Here is a 25,303-nt window from a genome sequence, read left to right as displayed (position 1 = left end):
CAACTTCCATGTTATTATGCCTGTGGACTCCTATATCCTCTGCTTATAACTCAATTTGCTGAAAAAAATGGAGGGATCAAGTTGAACAAAAGAGAGTTAAAGGTTCAAATCCTTTCCGTTCCCACTGAGTTATTTTGCCTCCGTGCTCCACAAGCCAAACAGAGCTAGAGGCTGTCAGAAGGTTATAGAGACTCTGCATGATCGTTATAACAAACCCGCCAGAATCTAGCCTATGGACGTTGTTAAGTATTTCTTTACTCATCACCTTAATCTGTTTATGAAACCATGTAAATATTTGATTTGCACCAGAGTTCTTCATTTTTTGTCATGTATGGGTCCACACTAGCAGAATGGGAATATAAATATACAGAATGCCAACATCCCAGTTTACATGTCTTTTAAAATCAAAATCCCTAATTATCATTTTGATTGACTCAATTCAAAAATCAATTAAAAATCCCTGATATATTGGCAAAGATCAAAATATTCTTAAACCACTGATTTTCTTCATTTCCATTGATGTGAATTCGTACATTATTTTAAATATGAGAAACTAAGAATATATTGTAACAAGAATTATAAATTTAACTTTTAGAGTGCCCTACCTCTAGTCAAAATTAAAAGCTGTCTTTCTAATATTCTACCCTTTTCTACCAAAAATAAATGGGTTTTGGAAGGGGTCCTGCCTTTAACAACCTTCATCAAATTTAGAGATTATATTTAGATGTTAATGTATCATTGGAAACTCAAGGATTCAACTCTTTTTGTATAGATGTAGGCTGCTGTTAGCAAGCTCCACCTTCCTACAAGTTTTTGCATTGCCAGTTATTAAGATGATAACGTAATATACACTGTCATCATATATTGATACATACATCACATATATCATATCCTCATGAGTGTGCTAAATATATCAATATTCTTTGAATATCTATCTTTCCATCTAGAATTGAAGAAGATATTGAAAGAAAGTACAGAATTCTCCATAAGAGAATTAGAGGTTTTTTTCTTATTGCCATTATTGATAAATAAGTAAAAATAACAACAGCTATTCTCAAAGGTCAGTGTGAGGAATCAAATTTGAAATTATGCAGCCTGGAATAAGAAGAAAAGCAGCATGCCAAAATGTTTCACAGGAAAAATAGTTATAGTTTCTTCCAGTTTTCTATTCACAGAGAACACATATGCACAAGAAAAGGGAGGCACTTTAAAAGATTAAAATGTATACATGTGTAAGATATATGGATAAATACTTTAGGTGAATTGGTGTGTTTCAGAAGACCTGAGGGCAGTAATGAAAGCATAACAAAAAGCCTGACGTATCCGTCTGGATGTGGGATTTAATGCTGACTAGAGGGAACAGAGATTGGAGTTAAGAAGGCAGCTGAAGAATTTATCTCAGCTCTTGCATTTTCAAATAGATTTGGAGAGAAAATGGCTTTCATTCATTCAACAATTATTCACCAGAGACTATAAAGTTAATAGCGTGGGCAGCCTGCCTATGTTTGAGCCTCAGCTACACTGTGACTACCTGGGTAATATTGGGCAAGTTATTTAACCTCTCTCTGCTCTCCATTTCTTCAGCTGTTAAATGAGGGGAGTAATAAAGTTGTTGAGGTGAGGATTAATTAAGTTAATACGAGAAAGAGCTTAGAATGGGGTCAGCATATGGTACTCGCTAGTAAGGTACTAAGGGAACACCAGAATAAGGAGGGAAGGCATCCTACTATCAAGTGCATCTTCAGAAAACAGGAAAGGTGAAGAGAAGGATGAACCAAAAGTGCCCAGTTGATGATTCCACTAATGTTCAGTCTCATTCTCTGAAGTCAAGTATTATGGGCCAGAAGATGGTGCCAGAGCAGCTAAGGCAGCTGCAAACACAACTCATCACCAGCAATTCAGAGGGCCAAGTATATATAACAACACAAAGTTTTCTTTATTATCCCAACCAAACTAAAACTAAAATGAGCACTACACTTTATGTAATTTGATGATCCTGGTAACTTTTGTAGATCCTCCTATTTAGGCTATATATCATTTCATTTTAAAACATCATTACTTAACACCACAATTTGGAGTTTATGTTTTTGAATATTTAAACTACTGTGAAATGTTAAGAGTCTGGTTAGGTCTTGTTATTTTTTCAATAAAACTTCAATGCATCTAACAATCAAAAATGACTATCGCACTTAGGGTATAATGTTTTAAACTGGAATTATCATAGTTAAGTTGTTAAGTGGGATTTAATATCATGAGATCCTTATATTATTGCACCAAAGTTTATTATTGTGGGAAAATTACTTTTGATTTAATTGTTTAATTACATTTTTTAAGAGCTAAATAATTAATTCCTTGTTTAAGGTTAAACTTTGACCTTTAATATACTGAGTACTCTTTTATATTGGGTCCTAGGTCTGGTCTTTCAAATTAGTACTTTAGATATTGAATTTAAACCTTTGAATACTTGTATCTTTATAAACTCCGCAGGACCCTAGACTATACCTCACTCATATTTTTATCCTTAAAGATATCTAGCACAGATTTTGCACATTGGAAACAGTCAAATATTACTTCAGTTAAGCTGCAGGGACCACAAAAGATAAAAAACTGCTGTGTTATCTAAAAGCTGCCTCCCAATTTATTGACGTGGATGATTTGATATGGATATCGTCGATAGCGTTTTGTGTTGTGGACAACTGAAAATCTAGTCTTTAAAGTTCAAGGATATATTAGATAGTAAACATATAAACCAAATCATCATGAAAGTCTTTCCACAGAAACTACCTCTGGAAATTTCACATCAAAATGACATAGGTATTTTATGATATAATAGCAGAAAACTCAAGCTTCCTTAGTGCAAACCAGAGAAATTAAAGATAACACAGTTAGTTGTATGTGCATAAACAGGAAAGATAAAAGTGAAAATATATAGCAAATAATATAAAAGTTGGTTCCTTTAAGACTTTTACAAATGAAAAATCAGACATTATTTAGGATCTCAGTAGAAGAAAGTTTGAAACAAAATGAGAAAAAGCCGGAGTTCATTAATAGAAAACAAATTTTTTTCTTAAAATTCCTAAGCTACACTGTGCAGATAATTCAAGTGCTCAGTAAAAGAGAAATCATTTAAGACCTGAGAATGTTGATTGCAATGATTCACAAAAAAATCAACTATACAGAAAAATGGGATAACACAGAGAGAGAAAAATTCTATATAACGACTAATTCTTTTTGTACCAACTATATATTCTTCTAATCATATTTTGAGTTCTCACAAGAAATATAATCATTTCTGGAAAATAATCACATCTTAACTCTTTCTACTGTTTATATTATGAGTACAGTTCAGAAGCGAACATGAAAGAGGAGATGCAAAGAAAGTTCTGCTTTAAAACAGTGATGCAAAACTTTAGCATGCTTTATTGTTTTCTTTTCATAAATTGTGAGGCATAAGAATCTGGCTCATTTACTTAATCTACATCCTAGGTTTTCTTTTTTGTTTTTCCAATGAAGATAAATACCCTCCAGGAAGCAAACTTTCCCTTTAGAAATCAAGTAAAGCATTTTTTATATTTGCATCTTCTCTAAGTTTGAGATTACTGCCAAATAAAAGTGTTTAAAAATTTTTGAAAAGAAATCAATAAGGTAGAGTGGAGTATAAGAAATTACTTTATTATCCATTTGTATCTTGAGTGTTCTATCTACCCTCCGAACTGTGTGTATTCTGTAAAAAGAACAAAAGGGAGGAATCATTTACCTTGTATGAATGCTATGATCTTGGTGATTACCAATCTACCTGCCTCTTAAAGGGAAATATTGTTTTAAAATCAAACCAAGAAAATGAAGTGACTTGGGCAGACTTCAGTGGCAGTACTTTATTCAGTTTTATCTCCTTTTCAACAGTCTAGACATCACTTACTTGAGTTTTAAAATGATAATGAGACAGTCAGAATCTTTACTGCAATTCAAACCATCAAATAACTTCAAAGAAGGGGAGGGTGCTGCATGGGAGGGACAGAACAGAAAACACAACACAAGGGAAATCATCCCCTGGTAGGTGAAGAAGCTTCTTAGATTGTTTTTTAGCAGAGTTTTATTGCAGAAAATTTGTAATGAGATAGGAGCAGTGATAATATTTTTCCACATTTTATCAAGTACTACAGTTTATAAAGTGTTTTCATGTGTACAAGCATTCCTCATGATCCGCCTAAGCACTCTCTCAGTTGAGCAGAATTTAATCCTTCTGGGTGTAAGGAAACAGAGTCCCCGAGGGGTTAAGAGACCACAGTGCCATTGCCAGCAGAGTGCCAAAGGTGAAGCTGGAGTCCACGCTTTTTGACATGGTTTAGTCTACTACTCTTCCCTTATACCACATTATTACCATGTTCAAGTAGTAGAGAGTATTTCAGGCATGGTGGGCAATGGAAGAGTAGCACAGGGCTTAGGAGTTGGAGCACTTGAATTTAGGGCACTAACATCACCATGAGCACACTTTCCCTAGCATGGCCATCTAGACAGCACACATTTCTCTTCACTGATTGTTTCCCAGTTATTCTCTTAAAGAAAAAACAAAAACAAAAAACAAAGCTGTTCAAATTATTTAAAAATTTATAAGCTACTGCCATGCAATAAAACTAAAAACTAGTTAATGAACTCATAATCATTTCTCCTAGAATTGCTCACAATTATTTCCTTGAGTATATGAGTGGGTTACAGAATTCAGTTTAATCATCATTTATTGGACATGTACAGGATGCTTGAGAGTTATGAATTTGAATGAGAAATAGTTTCTCCCTAAAGCAAACTACTTGTTTTATAAAGATATGGCTTTAACTTTTTAGATTCTAAGTAAGAATCTACATAAGAATATTATATCCAATATTTTTCTTTTTTTTTTCCAATATGTTTTTTACCTTTGAAGAAAAACATGTTTGGGGAAAAGTCCATTAACTAGTGAGGAGCATAATTTTTTTAAAATTTCTGCTGCTTGAATCATCATGTCTCAGATGTCTGCATTTATCTATTAATATTTTCTTCCAAAGTGTATTTTTACAGACAGAAAGAGAGAGGAGGCAAGGGGAGTGTGTGTGTGTGTGTGTGTCCTTAGATTTGGTAAGTGCTGAAGAGATTACATTATAAGGCAAAAAGTAGGATTGTAATTGGTGAGTTACAATGCCTTACTAAATCAATTTTTGACTGGATATCTGGCTCTCAGCTTGATTTACCACTGGCTTTTTTAAAATGAAAATGTTAGACTAAGCAGGAGGTCAGACTAATGTCTCAGTCTGCCAAAGACCTTGGTCTTCCAGAGCCAAGCAAAAGGCAGTAAACAACTCCTTTTTGGGGAAATAACTTCATGCAGTGAATAAACCAAAATGCATTTGTTTAATTGATAAATCCCAAATGAACAATAACATCTATTATAATTTGTACCATTTGTGCCAATAGAATTTACAAATAATTTAGCCTGGGGTCTAATATAATAATATAATGAATCCAGAAACGTTTATAATCATGGTAGGGAGTGCTTTTTGGTAGTATTCTCTGATGTGAGTCAGAGAGTGACTCTGATGGAGTCAAGCAGGTCTTGGTAACCTCCCTGGCTCTGCTCTTAACTTTGGATAAGTTACTTAACCTCCCTAACCTCAGTTTCTCTGAAAAAAGTGGAGAAAATAAAGCTTACTTCCTGGAGTCATTCTGAGTATTATTGATTAACAAACAAAGCATTCCTGCAGTACCTAACACATAGTAAATGTTCACCAAGTGTTAGTTTTCTTCTCTCTTCACTGAAATTCTTGAAGGACCACATGCAGTTCCAGCTCACCTTGAATTCCAAAGGTAAAGAACTACCTTAGTGGGACTTCCCTGGTGGTCCAGTGGTTAGGACTAGGCACTATCACTGCCATGGCCCCGGGTTTGATCCCTGGTCAGGGAACTAAGATCCTCCCCCCTCAAAAAAGAACAACAAAAAAACTACCTTAGTTTCCTATTGCTGCTGTAATGAATTACCACAAACTTAGTGGCTTAAAATAGTATAAGTTTATTATCTTATAGCTTTGGAGGTCAAAAGTCTGAAATGGGTTTCGCTAGGTTAAAATCAAGGTGCTGCAAGATGTCTTTCTGGAGGCTGTAGGGGAGGAGCCGTTTCCTTGTCTTTTCGAGCTTCTAGAGGCTGACTACATTCCCTGGTTCATGGTCCCTTCCACCAAAGACAACAGCATAGCATCTTCAAATCTCTCTCTATCTCAGTCTCTCTCTCTGACCTCTACTCCATCATCACATTTCCTTCTTTGGCTCCAGCTCTCCCCTACTTCTTTCCCTTATAAGGACCCTGGTGATTACATTGGGCTCATGTGGTTAATCCAGTCTCACTACTTCAAAATCTTTATCTTAATCATACTTGTAAAGTCTTTTTTGCCATGTAAGGTAACATAGTCATTGGTTCTGGGAATTAGGACATGAACATCTTTGGGAGAGCCATTATTCTGCTTACCACAACTATTATAGCACTAAAGTTTTGTTCATTTAATAGTTACTCTGGAAAAAAAAAAAAAAGTAAAAAAAAAATAGTTACTCTGGTACTTTTGACATTAAATTCAAGGTATTGAGTGTAAAGGATAAATGTCAAGGGAATTAATACATTTCTCTGAGTTTAGATTTAAAATTCTTTTGCTTTTAGCAGTTTTGTCAAAAATTCTCCTTCATATAACACAAGGTCTGTTTCAGTGCTTATTAAATCTAACAAAGGTAAAAGATTGAATTGAGTGGGGTCATGTGGAATCTCTGCAAATGCAGAGCACTTTACGGTATTATATGAACGTATTTTTAAAGTTACAAGGTACGCATTGAGGAAAAAAGATTGAAGGATAGATTAGATAGATAATAGATAGATGACAGATGATATTGATAGATAGATGATAGATAGATAGATGACATTAATAGATAGATAGATAGATATAGGATTCAATCAGTGGTTCTCAAAGGAGGCTATTTTGCCCCCCAGGGGACATTTGGCAACGTCTGGAGACATTTTTGGTGGTCACAACTTGAAAGGTGCTACAGGTATCTAGTGGGTAGGGGCCAGGGATGCTGCTAAACATCTTATAATACACAGAATAGAGTTACCCAGCCCAAAATGTTCATAGAGCAGAGGTCAAAAAATCCTGAATTAGATAGATCTGTGTAACTCAGCACTTAAAATATTGTTTGGTACAGGATAAACCTTTAATGAATGTCATAGAACTGAATGTGAATATCCAGAGAAAATATTTATGTTGCAGTTAACAGACTAGACTGTGGTGTCAGACTGCCTGGACTCCAATCCTTCTCCCATTGGTTGTATGATGCTGAGAAGTTACTAAACTCTTACCTTGCCTCAGTTTCCTCATCAGTTGAGGTGATAGGAAGAGGGTCATAATGAGTAACAAATTATATAATCTGTGTAACAGCAGCACATTTCCTGGCCCATAGGATGGGCTTCATAAATGTCTGCTATTATTATTTTCCCAAATTCCAGACAGACCCATTGCCAAATGATTGATCATGTAAGAGAAAGCTTTAAAGAGAAAATATTTACACTGTTCTAAAAATCAATCAAATTATTTATATTATATAGAAGGATATAATGTTTTCTAGTCATGATAAGCGGCAACACAGCATAATCAAAAAAGAAAATGGGAGATGGAGGCAGCCTGAACCTAGGTTTTGTCAGAGGAAAAGAGATTGTCCTGATTCTTCTAGAGCCCATTTAACATATCAAGAGATGAGCCTGGCCAATTCGAATAAAACTTATGAATCCCATTTATAAATGTAGTTACCAAAAGTTATTGGTGCCGGGCTCTGGGCTATTGGTCATTCTTACCCCCCAGTTATCTTCTCAGTTTTTATGGTGGGAATTGTCTCTTCCTCCCACCAAAACTTAAGTGGTGGGGTATTCCTGAAACTGAGGGAGGCATTTCACATTCCTGGCTATTAAACACAAAAACACACAGCCCTGTGTGTATCTAAAGTCATTTCTACTTCTCTGAGACATTGTATCTGAAGTCTGGAAAAGGGGGCAGTGGGAAGCTGTGGCAAGTTTGTGGATAAAGGTGAAAACAAAGTGGGTTTTTGCCCGTTTCCCTTTGAGGCAATCATGTGGTGGAGGAGAAGCTCCTTTAAGCTCCTGGGCTTCTCCAGGGCAAGAAAAGGGTGGATGATCTCTTTGCTGGTACCTACCAAGGACAAAGCAACCCTGTGGCTAAGTCCACATTTGCCAAGGGCAATGGAGGAGTGATACTCAGACATCAGGGGGTATGTGATACCAAGGAGGCAGGCAGGGTGGGACTAGTCACCTTGGACCCTGGAGAGCTGAGATCGTGATTCCACTTGCCAAAACCATAGATGCCCCTGAGGAAAGTAATGGATGAGAGCTATTGTCTAGAGACCAGTGGACCAGAGGCAGTACAGGACTGCCCTTAGCTCCAAAAGCCCCGAATTTTCCTCTGATTTGTGCCATGTGGGTCTCTCCTCTTCATACACCCAGATGTCATCTTGGAATGAATCAGGGGCAAAGAGAGAAAGCAAAACCCAGAAAGACTGGGATTTATTTAAAATAGTTATCTAAAGAGACTGTATTATTGAATCAGGCAGATTTTATTGGACTGCACTAAATTACTGAATATTGACTGAATATTCAACCTAATATCGAGTTCCTAACACTCAATGGGATTAGAGCTTGAGGGATAAAAAAAAGAAAGAAATAATAAGGAAGCTGCATCTTCCCGTGCACATCTGAATGCAGTGTGAGAAAATATGTGACCCTGCACCTCAAGGGAAGGACGCTTCTATTTTAGCTGACTTTATTGCTTTTATTATTCCAGGTACATACTCAAGGCCTTCTCTGATTTTCTCCCACACAGAGCCTTGAAACCATGCCACGTGCTCATACTGGTTGCCAAGCCATTTTTCTCCCCTCGGTGATCCAACCTTCTCCAAGAAGTCTTCCTAAACCATCAAAGAGCTAACATGTCCCCTGACTCCACCTTGTCCAACTCACAGGTTCCCTCTGTATTGTTCTCTAGCGTTTCCTTTACCTTGTTATTCCTAACTAATACTTAATAAGAATACCGAAGTGTCTAATTTCTGCTTTTATTTGCTTTCTTTTATGTACGGGTAAGTATTTCCAAGGCTAATTTGCAAAGGTATAGAAGGCAGGTATTAGATTTTTTTTATTCTAATTTATATAGAATTTATTCTAATATTTAATAGATTTTTATCTAATATTTATTTTTTTATCTCATATTTATATAGATTTTTATTTATTTTATTATTTTTTATTTTTTATTATAGTTTTTTATTCATTGCCTTATGCAGCTCTTCAGGCCAATAAGTGTTTTTAAATGGCCTTGGTTGACAGTTAAACTATATTTTAATAGAACAATGTTTCTGTGAAATGGAGAATTTTCCATTCATTTTCCATCAGCTTCATTCTTGAAACTTCTTCACCCTTAACAGATGACTTCTGTCCCAGCACTTATAATGGGTCAAGGTACTTATAACATCTGCTCTTTTGAACAAATCCAATACAGGTTGGCTTTATTATTGAGGTTTAATTGGTTATTAAAGAAAATTTTTTATATCTGAGGTGACAACTTGAATTGCTCTCTGACTGCTCAGACTAGACAATGTGCTTAGTTTCTGGTAGTAATTGCTAAATTATCTGGCAGCTTCAGGAACATATATTCTTGATACATAGAATTATCCTAAAATCAAGTGAGAAAGGGGGTGGAGGACACTAAGATTTATTGATTACCTTCTAGGTTCCAGAAACCTTCATTGATTATTGATATTTTATCCAATTTTATCTTTATAACATTCATTCATTCTTTCTTTGCAATCATTAATTATTGAAGATCTATAATGTGCTGATATGTTGGGTGCTGAGAATACGGAAGTGAACCAGACAGGCTTGATGCTTTTTTTAATCATGAAATTTGCCATCTAGCTGTTTGCTGACTGAAACATGAAAACAGCTGTGAAATTCTCCAAAAAAAAAAAAAATTGAGAATGTACTGATGGCTAACTGGGGAAGAAATTGGGAGTGTAGAACAGGAGGCTATAACTTAGACTAGCAGCTCAGGGAGAACTTCCCTGAGGAAATCAAGATTACAAAGACCTGATGTATGAATTGGATTAACCAGGTGAAGGTGTTTAAAAGGACTTTACACCAAGGGGACCACATGCAAGGAGGCCTAGATATGAAAGAGTCTGATGTATCTTCAACCAACTGCAATACGTACAGTACACTAGAACAAAGAGTGTCAAGGAGAGAATGATGGCTGAGGAAGCTAAGGAGAGGGGCAGAGACTGTGGAGACTTTGGAGGCCATGCTGAGTGGGGCTAGGGGCCTTATCCCAAGAGTAAAGAGAAAACACTGAAGGATTCAGCTAGAAAAGAGTGGTATCTTGAAAGTTGTTGATGGTGTTGTTTAAGTTCATCTAGTCACAGAAAGGAAAATAGATGGAAAGGAAGCAAGACTGAGTGTGTGTTCAGAGAGCCTCATTGCAATAGGTCAAAGAGAAATGGTGGTGAATTGGACCAGGGTGGCACCAGTGGGAATGGAGACAAGTAGGAGGTGAGTCAAGATATAGCTAAGAGGTAGAATTGGCAGGAGTTAGGGGCCTAATGAATTTGGAGATGGAGGCAGAAGGAAGGTTCTAGGGTGACTCTCTGGTGGTCCTTACAGAGATGGGACATACAAGAGGAAGAATGGTTTGGGAGAGAAGGTAATGACGTCAACTGGGAAGTACTGAGTGTGAGTTGTCGAAGAGACTTGCCTGGGAATCACTGTATCCTTGACTCTGTATCTCACGAAAATGTCTGTCCTGAGGTTTTATAGAGATTTGGACATTAATGGCACAGAGATAATAGTTTAATCCATGAAAATAGATAATCTCATTTGGAGAGAGTATGTGAAATGAGGAAAGACAAGGACCTAAGACATAGGCCTAAGGAATATCTACATTTAATGGACAAGTAGAAGAGGAATATCTGGCAAAATTAATTATTTTGAGTTTTGTCTTAAAGATGACCTATGAAAACTATGATAACTTAATTAATTTAGTTGATTAATAGGAAAGTCAGAATTCAGACCCAAGTGTTTCCACCTTCAAAGTCCACCTTCTGAATACTTCCTGTCTGTGATGTAAGAATCATTTATTGATGCATATCTCTGAGCTAGGCCTTCTGTTAAGCATTTTACATACATTGTTTTATTAATTTTCAGAGCAACCTACCTGTAAACTAAGTATGGTATTATTCTTATGTAGATGAGGGAGATAAGACTTGGAGAAATTAACTAAGTTCCCCAAGGTTACCCGACTACTACATACGCATTTCTTTCCCTTGCCCAAGACCATGCATGCATTATGATTGTACTAGTTAAGGCAGTGATTCTCAAACTTGAGCTCTCATCACAGTCACCCGGAGGGCTTCTTAAAACACAGATTGTTGGGCCACACCCTTTGAGTTTCTGATTCTGGAGGTAGATGGGGCCTGAGAATTTGCATGTCTAGTTCCAACAACCTGCCACAAAAATATGCTGCCCTCAGCATTTTAACTTGTAAAAAACATAAATTAAATATAAATTAGATATAAATTAGTTAATTCATAATAATCATTAACATCCAAATACAGCATATTAAAATATGTAATATAAAATTTTATTAAAAGATATTTTTAGGGCTTCCCTGGTGGCGCAGTGGTTGAGAGTCCACCTGCCGATGCAGAGGACGCGGATTCGTGCCCGGGTCTGGGAAGATCCTGCATGCCGCGGAGCGGCTGGGCCCGTGGGCCATGGCCGCTGAGCCTGTGCGTCCCGACCCTGTGCTCTGCAACGGGAGAGGCCACAACAGTGAGAGGCCCACATACCGCAAAAGAAAAAAAAAAAAAAAAAGATATTTTTATTTACCTACCCCTATGATCTCTGAAACAGAATCTACTCCTAATCCCTGCCATGTACTTCAAGAAATTTCTTCCTGACATAAACTCTACCTAACAAGCTCTTCACAATTTTTACGTTAAGCATATTTATTAGCATTATGTATACATGCATTATGTAGAGAGATGTATGTATAGACACACTCATATATACATATACATATTGAATTCAGTTAAGCTTCAATTTGTCCTAAGTTGACTGTAAATCTATTTTCCCAATTTAAAATAATATTCAATCTATTTAGCACAAAGGTGTTCTCTCTGCTGTAACTCCAGTTTCTACACTTCAATCCCAATCAGACAACATCTTTTCACCACAGCTGTTCTCTGATTCTTATAACATTTCAGATTAGCAATCATTACATTTCTTAAAGGGCCACATTACACTCTATGAGCGTATTAGTCATAACCCATTTTTTTATTTCAGCAAAAAAAATCACATAATTCCTTCCCTAAGCCCCTTTCAGGCTGTTGTAGGTACTTCCAGATGTGCCATGTAGGTAAACTTCTGTTTAAACGCTGCTTTCTTGTCTCAACAATGCATATGCTTAGAAGATTCAGTTTGGTTACTGACTTAAGACAAGTGACTCAGTGACACATAGGGAATGGGGTGAATGGGGCAGCATTAACTAGCTCCATAAACCACTAAAAATCTGTACAGTTAGTGTTATACCTTTGAATTAGAGACAAAATCAAGTCGGGAGGTGGCATACGTAGCAGATAAAAAGATACTGGCACCGCTTTAGTGATGCCTGCAATGGGGCCGTATCTACAACCCCAGATCCTTGTATTTATTTGTCAAGATGCTACACTTAAAAAAATAATGATAAGTCAGCAGAAAAACAAGCAAAGACCAAGAGCTTCTTCTGCAACAAAATGCTCCAGGTACAGTAGTAAAAAGTCCTGCGAGCCCCAGGTGAAATGTGACTTTCCGAGGGAAGTGGATAATTTTTACTTGATGGTGAATCGTTAGAAGTGAGCCAGATGATTAAACTTAATGGAACAGCCACATTAAACTGAAATTAGTAAAAACATGCCTCGGGCAGCATACAACCTTTTATTTGTTGTTGTTTAACTTCTGCCTTTTACAGTGGCCATGATGAATGACATCACAAAAGAAAAAAATCCGATTAAACTCTTAAGAGCTCAATAAACCCCTAATGTCTGCTTGTCATCACCGCTTTCACTTGCACTGATGTCTTCTTACGTTTCCTCTTTTCCCCAAGAAGAGAAAAAAGAACTGGCCTCAGGGGGGTTCAGCGGAAGGGAAGTAGAGGGGGAAAGAGCACACAAAGGCTTCTGGAGGTTTCTATTCTGTGCGCTCCATCAGATGCAAACACTGCACTGGGAGGGGGATGAGGTTAAATTGTTTTATTATTATACAATGCCTGAGTGAAGAGATGCACTTTCCCACTAGTTTTCAAATATTGATAAATCAGAATTGGGATCTGCAGAGCAATCCCTGTTCACGCTCTTGGTTGGCATCTCCACTGCCCTTTTACATTGTCTTGGTGTTTGTTCTATAAGTCATCGAAATGGTCTCTCCTGACAGCTAAAAATAAGTTTCTGATTACTTTTACCTGAATAAATTTTGTCATCCAATGTGGTATTCACCTACTAATTGTGCAACAACTACATATTGAAAGTGATGAAAGAACCGGCTGAGGGGAGTCTATAATCTAGTGGAATGCAGCCTATAATAAATCATGTGGAAAGATAGCAATGGCCACCTGATAGAAGAATACTGGCTTTTGATAACAGATTTTACCTTAGAGATACCATGTGTTTGTAAAATTGGGTTTTCAAAGGCCTCAGAACAAAGTTCTCAAAGTCAAAAGCAAAAACCTGTTTATTGTGAACTAAGAGCTAATAATAGTAACAATATCTTAAATTTGGAAGACACTTTATAATTTATAAAACACATGATTTTATCGCATGTTTATGTAGGAACTAACATAGTATTTGTATATAGTCTCTTAGTGCTTCACTACAGCCTTGTCCTGTAGCTCAATTATCTTCATTTTCTGATAAGGATCCCAGGGCTTGGAAGTTAATTGACTGTCCTATTGAGAGAGAGAGAATGAGCAAGGCCCACACTTGGGACTCCTGGTGTGGTACCCCCTGCACTGTGCCAGGCTGCTGATCATGGCTGTCCTAGAGCCAGATCCAAAGGGCAGTGACATTGGTTTCATTACTCATGAGTTAATGAAATAGCTTTTTAAGAGCTCTCTTCAGTCATAAGAATTTGATGATGGAGAGTTAAAACTTTCCCCAGTGACTCTTTCTGTGTAGTCAGGGTTTCAGCGTTTTCTTAGCGCATCACATTACACAAATCATGGAGTGCTCTTGTTTTACATTTCTTATTGCGTTTGTCTCACTTCTAAGCAATTTTCTCCCCGTTCGCACTTATCTTGCATGATTTCTGTCAAATTGCTTTCAAGGCCACTAATTGTATAAATAATATTCTCTTCCTCAAACTCTGCTATTAACTAGTGGTAGCTGTGTGGCATTAGACACAGTTTATCTCTCAAAATGAGAAGGTTGCACGGAATAATCTATAAGCCTCTTCTTGCACTCAAGTTCTAATCTGACTCTCACATGAGCTGCGTGATTTGGGAAACACTACATATAGGAGCCTCAGTTTTCTTGACTCTCGCAGTGATGGATTCAATTATCTCATGTTTCCCAAAATGAGTTTCTTGGAAAACTGTTTTGGGGAATATCAATACGGATCACACCCAAAAAGGATTCATTACATAAGAAAGTTCAGGAAAGCTAGATTAAATGATGTTTAGTAGAGTTGTGGACTATAGGTACTCACAGCCTTTCCTAAGTTAATGGGCACTGGGTGACTCTAAGAAAGAGGCAGAATATGAAGTATTTCCCAAAATTATTGGGCCACAGAATGCTTTTTCCTCAGCATTTTGTGTAAATGATATTCCATGGGACATACTTTTAGAAAGTCTGGGTTACATATTTTTTAAGTCCCTTTTTCCCCTGAGATTCTATTTTCAAATGTGTTTGTAGACGTTACTCTGAACATTCCATGCTGTATCAATCAAGAGAACACAGAGATGGTTTACCTGCTGCTGTTGTTGCCATTACTGTTGTAACATAGCCTATACTCCACTTAGACAGAGTTGAAATAAGGTAGAGATTGTTGCCAAACAGAACTTGGGTCTGCTCACCTGCTGCACAGCAAAGCCAATCTACTGACACCAGGTTGTAATGAAGGAAAGTACAGTGTTTATTGGAGGCACCAAGCAAGGAGAATGGGCAGCTCATGCTCAAAAGACCCAAACTCCCCAATGGCTTTCAGGAAAGGGTTTTTAAAGGCAACATTTGGCATGAGGATTGCAGCTCATGGACCTTCTTCTGACTGGTTGGTGGTGAGGTAACAGGGTGATGTTTCAGGAATCATAATCATCAACCTTCTGAATCTGGCATCTGCATGCTTGTGGTAACATGTAATCACCATCCTCTACCTTGTGTGGGGGAGCTTAGTTTCTGCAGAACTCAAAAATGTATGTCAGATTGTTATGTATATATCTCTTCAGGAGGAACTAGGACTCCGTTTTATCACTGAACTATTTGCTTTTCCTTTGTTTCTGCATTCCCTCACTTACCTAATTAGTAACTGCTTGAGTCTGCTCTTTGGAACTCAGGAAAGACCTAGGAGACTAAAGCCTTTCTCTACAAACAAGAAACAGGAAGCACAGAGGGGTTTGTACCCAGGAGGGCCCCACAGGGTCCTACTAGCCATTAAAGCTGACTTGTCAACTAACACACCATTGTAAAGCAATTATACCCCAATGAAGATGTTAAAAAAAAAAAAAAAAAAAAAAAAAAAAAAAAAAAAAGCTGACTTGTCTGTATGTAGCTGACACTTACAACTGAGATCTGAAAACAGTTCTCCTTGGTAAAAAGCACTTTTTGAAAAAAAATTGTGAATAGGGTTAGGTTATTGGAAGACCTATGAGATACTGCCTAAACTTTTGCTGAGGTGGGGAGAAGGGAACTAAAGAAACAACAGGGAAGTCAATAGAGTGGATATAAAGTTCAGGATAAGTAACCCATGGGCTACTTTTCCAAGTTAGGATCGCCCTCTTCACTTCAGTGGTATCTTCACGTTCATTACTGCAACCCTTTACCCAGACCCATTTCACTGGCTGTTAATCTTATCAGAGCCTCTGCTTGATGACCTTCAGGAACAGAGAACCCACTGCTTCATAAGGCAGACTATTCAATCTAATCTTTTAGAAGGTCCTTTCCCATATTAAACTAAAATATGTGTTAAATATTCTTTTCCAATTTATCTTGTAAATTTATCTTATTCCAATTTATCTTGTAAATTCTTATTCCAATTTATCTTGTAAATTACCTAGTCAGGGTGGTTTCAAGGCATTGTCCCTGGCAGCACTTAAGATGTTTCTCAAACACTTTGAGTTGAATTTCATAAATAAATTTCACATCTTCCTAGAAACTTGACTATAATCTCCATCGTATTAGAATCAAGAAGATTGACTAGCTTTCCTAAATTCACCAAGATAGCAATGTGTAGAGGCAAAATGTATACTCTGATTCAAAAACCAAAATCCTTTTCTCAGTAGTATATTGCTTGTCTAGTGTATCTGTGTACATAAAAGTGAGGGGGAGAGTGTATTAATAGATCTGAAAGCTGTAGTGAAAATAGTTTCGTTCCCGCCAGGCCTCTATGTCCTTGGGCATCTTACTATTGCTCTGGCCTTTAGTTTTCCATTCTTCAAAATCAGGATTACTAAATTTTATCCAAGCTCTGTTCCACTTCTGGAAATCTCTGTGATTATAAGGAAACATGTTCATTAACGAATGGCATTTACTATTGAGGATATAAGTAAATAGTAAAAGAGAACAATCTGCAACCCTTAGAAAGACTTGAATGAAAGTTAACATAGCATTGCATCATAAAGACAAACAGTTTAGGATCACATGCTTGACTTTTACTTTCTTTAATTTTTTTTTTCTACACTAGTTACATTCAGACCAGGATAGAGGAGATGGATCACTTAAATATATCCTTTCAGGAGATGGAGCAGGAGATCTCTTCATTATCAATGAAAACACAGGGGATATACAGGCCACCAAGAGGCTGGACAGGGAAGAAAAACCTGTTTACATCCTTCGAGCTCAGGCCATAAACAGAAAAACAGGGAGACCTGTGGAGCCCGAGTCTGAATTCATCATCAAGATCCATGACATCAATGACAATGAACCAATATTCACCAAGGAGGTTTACACGGCCACTGTTCCTGAAATGTCTGATGTCGGTGAGTGAGATGTGATTCAACCATTTCCTCTAGTACATCAACTGAATAACAAGTCCTGTGAGTGAAATTTGCTGAATTGAATGAACTTAGCTGCTAAATTCTAGAAGCATTGTGTTTCAAAGAGTCCATTTATGTCCTTTTTGTAAGCGCACCGGTGTCTCCTAATATTACTCTAGTCTTATTATTTTTAAGAAAACAGCATTTCCTCTAGTGATTAGGGTATGAAAAGTGGCAGGGTGAGAGGGGGAGGGAGGAGAGACCATTTCATTTAATTCCTCCCCCACTCAAGATGCCCACTTTATTTCTTGGACTGAAAGGCAGCAGCCCTCTCTATTTCTCTTAGCCCATAGTGGCATTAGGCTTCAGGTAAGGATCTCCCCAATGGAAAACAAAAGCCCTGAATTTACAGTCCAGACTAAAGAGTAATTATATTTGAGAAAGAGACTCAAAGAAAACTTTTTAAAAAATCCGTAAACAATATGCAGACGATGTCTAGAGGATATGTTCTTTACTAAGTGGTAGAAATTAAGAGACTTTCATGACATTAATATGGTAAATTAATATTTTGTGCACAATTCTACTACCAATTTTAAAGTTAATACGTGTGCATTTAATTTGCTTAGATTGGGAAAAGGTAAATAGAATTTAAATTAAGAAAAAAATCCTACTGACATCACTGTCAGCCACATTAAAACACTTCAGGGGAGACAATGACAAATGTTCAACTATTGTGTAAAGGGTTATTTTAAGTTATATTCAGTGTCAAGTTCAAAAGGGCTAAATTACATAATAAAAAACATTTCCATAATTTTGAGAGTCAGATATCAGAGACATTTCAGTTCACAATTCTAAGACTTGGAAAATACATAATCTACAGAAATGATTATAAAACATCTCAATTTTTCCCAATGAAGAAGTTATTCATCTCATTACTGGAAGTCACTTTTTGTTAGAAAAATCACAAATGATCACCAAAGTTAAGAGGAGGATTAGAATTCTTTTAAGAGGAAGATTTGTTAGGAAAAATATTTTTCCTCTACGTGGTAAAGGGCAGGAAGAATTAATGAAGGACAGCCTGGTCATCAGCACCACACTGGGCAACTCTAACAAGATGTGCAAAGTATAACTGCACAATATAAGGGGCAGCGTACTCTTGAAGTCATTATAGAATTAAATATGTTTTATAAATATTTGAGGGTAGCTGGCAGTAACACGTCTTGAGGAAGAGAAGCCTTTTTCCAATCTGCACACAGGCACAGTTATGTTGACATTCATCATTATCATAAATTAACATGTCATTATTGTGATAGTAAAGGCATCCCAAAAGAATTACATGACGGTAGTGGGACAATAACAAGGTAGTAAAAATGGACTTCGGTGGTGGCACAGTGGTTGAGAGTCCGTTTGCTGATGCAGGGGACACGGGTTCGTGCCCCGGTCTGGGAAGATCCCACATGCCGCGGAGCGGCTGGACCCGTGAGCCATGGCCGCTGAGCCTGTGCGTCCGGAGCCTGTGCTCCGCAGCGGGAGAGGCCACGGCAGTGAGAGGCCCGCGTACCGCAAAAAAAAAAAAAAAAAAAAAAAGGACTTTGACGACAAACAGACCTAAGTTTGAAACTATCCCTACTAAGAAGCAGCAATGTGGCCTTAGGTAAATAAATGACTTGATGTCTCTGATCCTCCAGTTCCATATCTATAAAAAAGAAATAATAAACATCAACTCCTAATCCTTATCGTAAGAATGAAAGGAGAAAACAAGTGCAGAGCCCCCAGTACCACACCTGGCAACTAACAGGCACTCAAAGTGTCCAGATAACCATATTCTAAAAGCAATCAAATTTTGTACTGATGTCAAATAAGAACGTAGGTGTCTGTTGACTTCTACTACTCCTCGCTTTAAAATCATATGCTCTCATTTTCCCTACATACCTTGTCAAATTACAAGGACGGGTGCTCTATCTCATGCATCAACATGCTACCTCCAGAGCATCCAACCCTAACACAGTACAGTATATTTGTTCAATAAATGGAACTGGTTAGATATTACAAAAGCAATGTAAAAATTCTAATATTCCCTAAATGTGACTTCCCTGCCCTGTTCATGGACAGGAGAATTCTAGCAGTATGCTTACTCTTTGTCTAATATGAATACCAAAAGTCAGCCATAAAATGATCTTAATCAGAGGGTCTTAGCCTTTTTGGAAGTCACAGACCCCTTTGAGAATCAGATAAAGTCCATGGAACTTCTTCTCATTGTAATATACATGTAAAAATTTGCATGGAATTTCTTGGGGGTTAGGGATACTTTGAAGGTTATTATTAACTGTGGTCTCTAAGATAAGAATGCCAATCTAAAACAACATAGCCTTCTTTGTGGATTTAATTATAATCATCTTTTGGGATTATAAATTCTGGATGTGTATCCTCTGCTATTCCAATTAATTCTTTACTTAATCCAAAACTACTTCTCATAAGGTTCAAGGTCTTTCAACCTCTTAGAATTATCAGATTTATCACTTAGGATGCTTTTATTTGTAAGTAACAGAAAACACAATTCAAATTACTTTAAACAATGCAAGCATTTATTGGTCACATTACTTAAGTCCAAAAGTAAAGTGGACTTTGAACATAGTTTGATTTGTGTTCTAGATATTTCTGTGTAATTTTCTGTCCTATTCAGCTTTGTCCTCAGGCTGGCATTGCTAAGATCACAAAATAGCTACTGCATTTGCAGGCTCCACACCAGCACGTTCTAGTCCAGGAGTAAAAGCACCTATGACACAGCAAATCTCCAGCAAAATCACGAATGGCCTCCTGATTAAACAATACCTACACTAATCCTCGTAGAAAAAATAGTGCAAGATGCCAATAGATTTAGGCCTAGATAACTTGAAAGAATTGCCGTAGCAAGAATCCAATCAAATCTCACCCTTGGAGATGGGTTGGAATCAGTTACACCCAAAGTCATGATCATTCCCATGCTTCCCTTTAATTTAATCCTTACAATATTTATTAATGTTGATCACATTCCTTCAGAGTGAGAAATCCAAGGCTTTTTAGCCTAGCATCCCACTGTAGTTCTTCACTCCCTTGCCATGATAGTTTTCTGTAGAAGTAAGATTGTGCTTTTTCCTTATGTGTGGGTATCAAGGACCCGTCATTAACCCTTAATTTATTTTCAATTCATGTTTCTGTCATTACAGGCACATTTGTTGTCCAAGTCACTGCAACTGACGCTGATGATCCAACGTACGGAAACAGTGCTAAAATTGTCTATAGCATCCTACAGGGGCAGCCCTATTTTTCAGTTGAATCAGAAACAGGTTAGAATTCCTTTTGTATCTTCTTTTTACCATCTGTAATTTTAATTGACATGCTCAACTGAGCTAGCATATTTTTTAATAAAAACAATCAGTGTGATGGAATTTTCTTAGATTCATCTCCCCAACACCAGTGATACACTTGTAAATATGACATCCAGGTCATTTTAAGCAAGAAATCTGACAATGGATCTTTCATCCACCATGTTTATTCAGAGGAGATTCAGAAAAATTACACATTGTTTTATTCTCTTTTCCAGTTTGAGATGAAGCTAAAAGGCCAACTCCTTCTGATAGCCAGTAGGGCTGTTTATACATATTCTGATTCTTCTTTTTCTAGTTATTTAGTAGGATCGCATCTCTCTACCCTGCTGGGAAGCTAGATGTAGCCATGTGATTTATTGGGGCCAATAAAATGTAGCAGTGATACGAGTCATTTCCAAGCGAAACTTTTAGACCTGGTGCACAACCCACCATGTTCCCTTCCTCTCGCCACAGTGATCATGGATGGAAACCAGTATCGAGTGGGTCTCCAGCCTGAATGTCTAAGGGTTTTCATGAGCAGAGCTTCTTACTGGCCTGCACAGAGCACTACAGTTCAGTTAAACCACTCAAATTTTACTTTCGTTGTCACGTTGTCTAGCTCATCTTAACTGCTACTGCCCTAAAAAACAAAACGGATTGCCTTAATGGAATCCTTCTTCAACATCTCATTTTTCTGCACTATCTCCACAGAGTAGCATACTATCTTATGATGAACTGTTTTTTAATAAATATCACTTGTATTGTATAGTAAATTCTACACATATTTTTGCTGTCATAATAGGAGCAGAGTTCCTTTTATACGATTTTTAAGCATCCATTATTGTTAGTAGAAATCAAAACCTTTCTAGGTCACTACATCCAGCTGGAAATCGATGTAAGAGGTGCCATGAACTTAGAAAGAATCCCAAGGAAAAAGGAAATGTTGAGTTTAAAAACAATGAGGATGAAAAATTAGAATTATTCAACTTAAAGGACAGAAGGCTAAGGTGACCTCCCGTGTTAAATAGAGAAGTACTATTATCTGGAGAACAGAAAGCAGCTTCACTTTCACTGAAGCCAGCACTGCAGGAATGAAATTGAGGTATTCATTCCTAACTGTTGTCTGAGGTATTCTTGTTAAAAATAAAAAGATATTTTCAGCTTCACTAGTCATTAAGCACTGGAATGTGCCACCTGAGAAGGTTATAAAGCCTTCTCCAGTGATTTTTGAAAGAATGCTGCTAATTGAAGCATAAGCCTTACATAGAAATTAGACAAACTTTTAGAAGTTCTTTAAACTAATTATTTTATAACCATCTAACAACAGAGATAAATTTTACCTAACTGAAGAATGCTGGTCACTGCTGGGACCTGTTGAACTAAAGTTCACGTCAGCTTTAGGGAAAAAATTCTCTAGGATCATACAAGATGATCATTATGAGACAACTGATGCTGTGTTTTTATAAGACCACAGTTTTGTGGTTTAGAAGATCCTCAGAGCATTCATTATGGTGGGTATATTTGCTGAGGAATTAGTTAATTCGGTAATGTGAAACTCAGGAGTCAGTTCAAGTATATATGACTTTATTAATTTCCTCATAATGCACCCAGTGTCCTTTATCAAGCAGCTACAGTAGTCTAGCACTGTGCCACACGCCAAGTTATATTTTGCTGTGTCATCTTATAACACTTAATATTTATACCACTTACAGTCTGCACTATTGCAGGATGTGACTTGTACTTGTTTTCATTCTCCTTGCATTATAGGTGTATTTTTTTTTAATGTATCTATGTATCTACCTCCCCTACGTGGGTTTAATTTCCTTCAGTACGAAGGAAATTGATTACTATTGATTGATTACTATAATCAATCATCTTAATGGTCACCCATGACATCTGCACAGTGTGATGCATATTGTGGGTGACAATCTATGTTTGTTTGCATAAATAAATGATTTTGTAAAGTATTTTTAATATATCCCTTTCCATTTCTGAACTTCATATCCATAGGTATCATCAAGACAGCCTTGCTCAACATGGATCGTGAAAACAGGGAGCAGTACCAAGTGGTGATTCAAGCCAAGGATATGGGTGGACAGATGGGGGGATTGTCTGGGACCACCACAGTGAACATCACGCTGACGGATGTCAATGACAACCCTCCCCGGTTTCCCCAGAGTAGGAACATTTGATTGAATGAGTGTCTTCAGTGCACTTTTGTAAAACTGTAACTTTAAGAATGATATTTATTTCCTGTTATTAATTGCCAAAGTTAGTGAACTTAGTAAGAACTGGCACATTTATTAAAATGAGTTGACAACATTGATGCTCAGTAGATGTGAACATTTATTGGTCATTAGCTGAGCGATAGTCTGATATGGCTGTTATTATAAAAGCAACATCATTATTTTATTTTTCCTTATTAATAAGACCACCACAGGCATAAATATGCTTGTGCAGAACATATGTATACAAACATGCTGCTGTGAGGAAAAATTTGACTTTATATTTTGTGAATTTAATCAGGCATGTAATCTCCCTTAAGTCCTCACGAGGCTTTGCAAGGGGAGGATTTATCATTTTACTGTTTCTAAAAATACAACTGTGGAAATAACTATTTACTTAATCCATTTGTAATCATAAATAGTTTTCTACATTATGGTTAATTGAGATACCAAAAGTCATCTCTAAAATCTTTAACGCTCATGATTAGGTAAGAAGGAAGATAAAGGAGAAACCAGCATTCATAAATGCCCACTCTGTCTCAAGCAGTACACTTGACCCTTTCACTTAGAGACCTCAAGTAGGTACTGGTTTTAATGACATTTTTCTTCCAGGATCAAAATTCCTTTCTGACTATGATTTCCTAAGAAAACTACCTGAATCCTGTCTTCCAGGAGAAAACAGCTGCCATCATTAAGTAGAAAACCCACTTACTCAAGCGTGGCCCTTTTGTAAAGCTGGTCAGCTAATAAGGGCTTCTTTTATAATGGAGATACACACAGATCAACAGGAAATAGTTTTATCTTGTTTACTTTTTTCAAGTATTTTAATCACAGTTAAATGCAAAAACAGTATAGCTAACTAATTTCTGATTTAACGGGGAGAAGAAAGGTTTTATGAACGCTAAAACATCCCCCACAGAGGCCTGAAATGAAAATATCAGAATCACCAGCACATTTCCCAGAAACCTCCTTTTCCATATGGGGATGTCCTGGGGAAGGATAACAGAAGGATTACCCATACCACGGGACCTTCCCCCTCTGTGCTCTCTCCTTGAATAAATAGACTGTGATCATTACTGCGTAATGTCCCGAGGCAAGGGACCGGAGAATATAGAAAGGGGCTGGAGGCACCCGAAAGGGAAGTGGAATACACTAGAGAAAAACTTGGCATGTTTTATCATTTTACCAAGGATGAGCTCAATCAATACTTAGTGGATTAAATATTGTTGAAGGACTATATTTTAGTAGTGTCATAGTCTATAAATTTTTTTTTTCCAAAGCAATTTGTGTAAATAGTTGGCAAAATGTAATGGGTGAGAATAGAATAAGTTTTGTTTTTACTATTTGTCTGTTCCTAAGCACATGCTGGCCTGACAGATCTAATTGAAACTCACATGTACTCTCCTTCAACGTCTTTTCCAACATGAGAAAAGTATATGTCTAGCTTTTAAATTATTAATATAAATACAAGAATGGGAGAAATCTATGCATAGAAAAAAACACTAGTAAAATTTAAAGGAAGAAATTAGTCAAAATTAGAAAAAATTAAGAGATTTTTTCTCAATGTATTTATCTATATCCCTAACTGCAACTAGACCAGCTTCATGTAGGAGTGAAGGAATCTCTACTTGGATACATTCTGGAAGTGCTGTAATTTGTTTTCACCTTCAGTTATTATTAGCAATGACAGAAAGAGCTCTTTTAAAGAACACCTAGTAATTGGCTTAAAGTCACAGTTCAGGTTAAATTCTTTTTTATTCTTTCTGCTAGATTACATTAACAGGGGTCTTTGCAACCTTCTGCGCCCTCCTTTCACAGTTCAGACTTTCTCACAATCACACCAAAAACTTGGAAGCCTACTTACAGGACAAGAAAAGTGTTTTCCCTTTGCCATGAGACAGGTCATGAAATAGAAGAAATATTCTTAACAATCATGAAAGTAAAAACGTTAAGGAGACTAGGGCACCATTAATTATTTTAAGGAAAGCACAAATCTGCCTGCATCCATGGTAATGTGTGAACGAACTGCTAGAAAATGGGTTTTGTTTTTAGTATGATGGAGTGTAATTAGTCTGTGTTTGACTTATTTCTGTCTGGTGATTAATAGGTACATACCAGTTTAAAACCCCTGAATCATCTCCGCCGGGTACACCAATTGGCAGGATCAAAGCCAGTGATGCCGACCTGGGAGAAAATGCTGAAATTGAGTACAGCATTACAGAGGGAGAGGGGCTGGACATGTTTGATGTCATCACCGATCAGGAAACCCAGGAAGGGATTATAACTGTCAAAAAGGTAATGCATTTTTTAAAATACCACACAAATGAAGGCATTTACTTTTCTCTGGTCCCTAAGTAACTGGGGGCAATTACATCTCACATGAACGTTCCTCTCAAGTCTTGTTTTATTAATTTTCTTTTTAAGACCTAGTCTAATTACATTGAGAGTT

General features: G+C 37.0%; 1 protein-coding gene and 1 non-coding gene across 3 annotated transcripts in view; both read left to right on the top strand.

Moving 5' to 3' along the window:
- The window catches only part of LOC101281953 (cadherin-6), a 125,524-nt gene that overhangs the window by 82,842 nt on the left and 17,379 nt on the right, over positions 1 to 25,303 (top strand). For both annotated transcript variants that reach the window (XM_004266036.2, XM_049708324.1), the window contains exons 3-6: positions 16,991 to 17,285; positions 20,489 to 20,608; positions 22,640 to 22,807; positions 24,962 to 25,149. In XM_004266036.2, the coding sequence (XP_004266084.1) occupies positions 16,991 to 17,285; positions 20,489 to 20,608; positions 22,640 to 22,807; positions 24,962 to 25,149 (771 nt within the window). The remainder of the gene's footprint in view (positions 1 to 16,990; positions 17,286 to 20,488; positions 20,609 to 22,639; positions 22,808 to 24,961; positions 25,150 to 25,303) is intronic.
- On the top strand, positions 5,863 to 5,935 carry TRNAD-AUC (transfer RNA aspartic acid (anticodon AUC)). The gene has a single exon. It is a non-coding gene; the product is annotated as a tRNA-Asp (tRNA).

Source organism: Orcinus orca, chromosome 3 (genome assembly GCF_937001465.1).
Source record: "Orcinus orca chromosome 3, mOrcOrc1.1, whole genome shotgun sequence".
Taxonomy (NCBI): Eukaryota; Metazoa; Chordata; class Mammalia; order Artiodactyla; family Delphinidae; genus Orcinus; species Orcinus orca.
The sequence above is the reverse complement of the archived record's forward strand: the minus strand, read 5'-3'. Positions and strand labels throughout refer to the sequence as shown.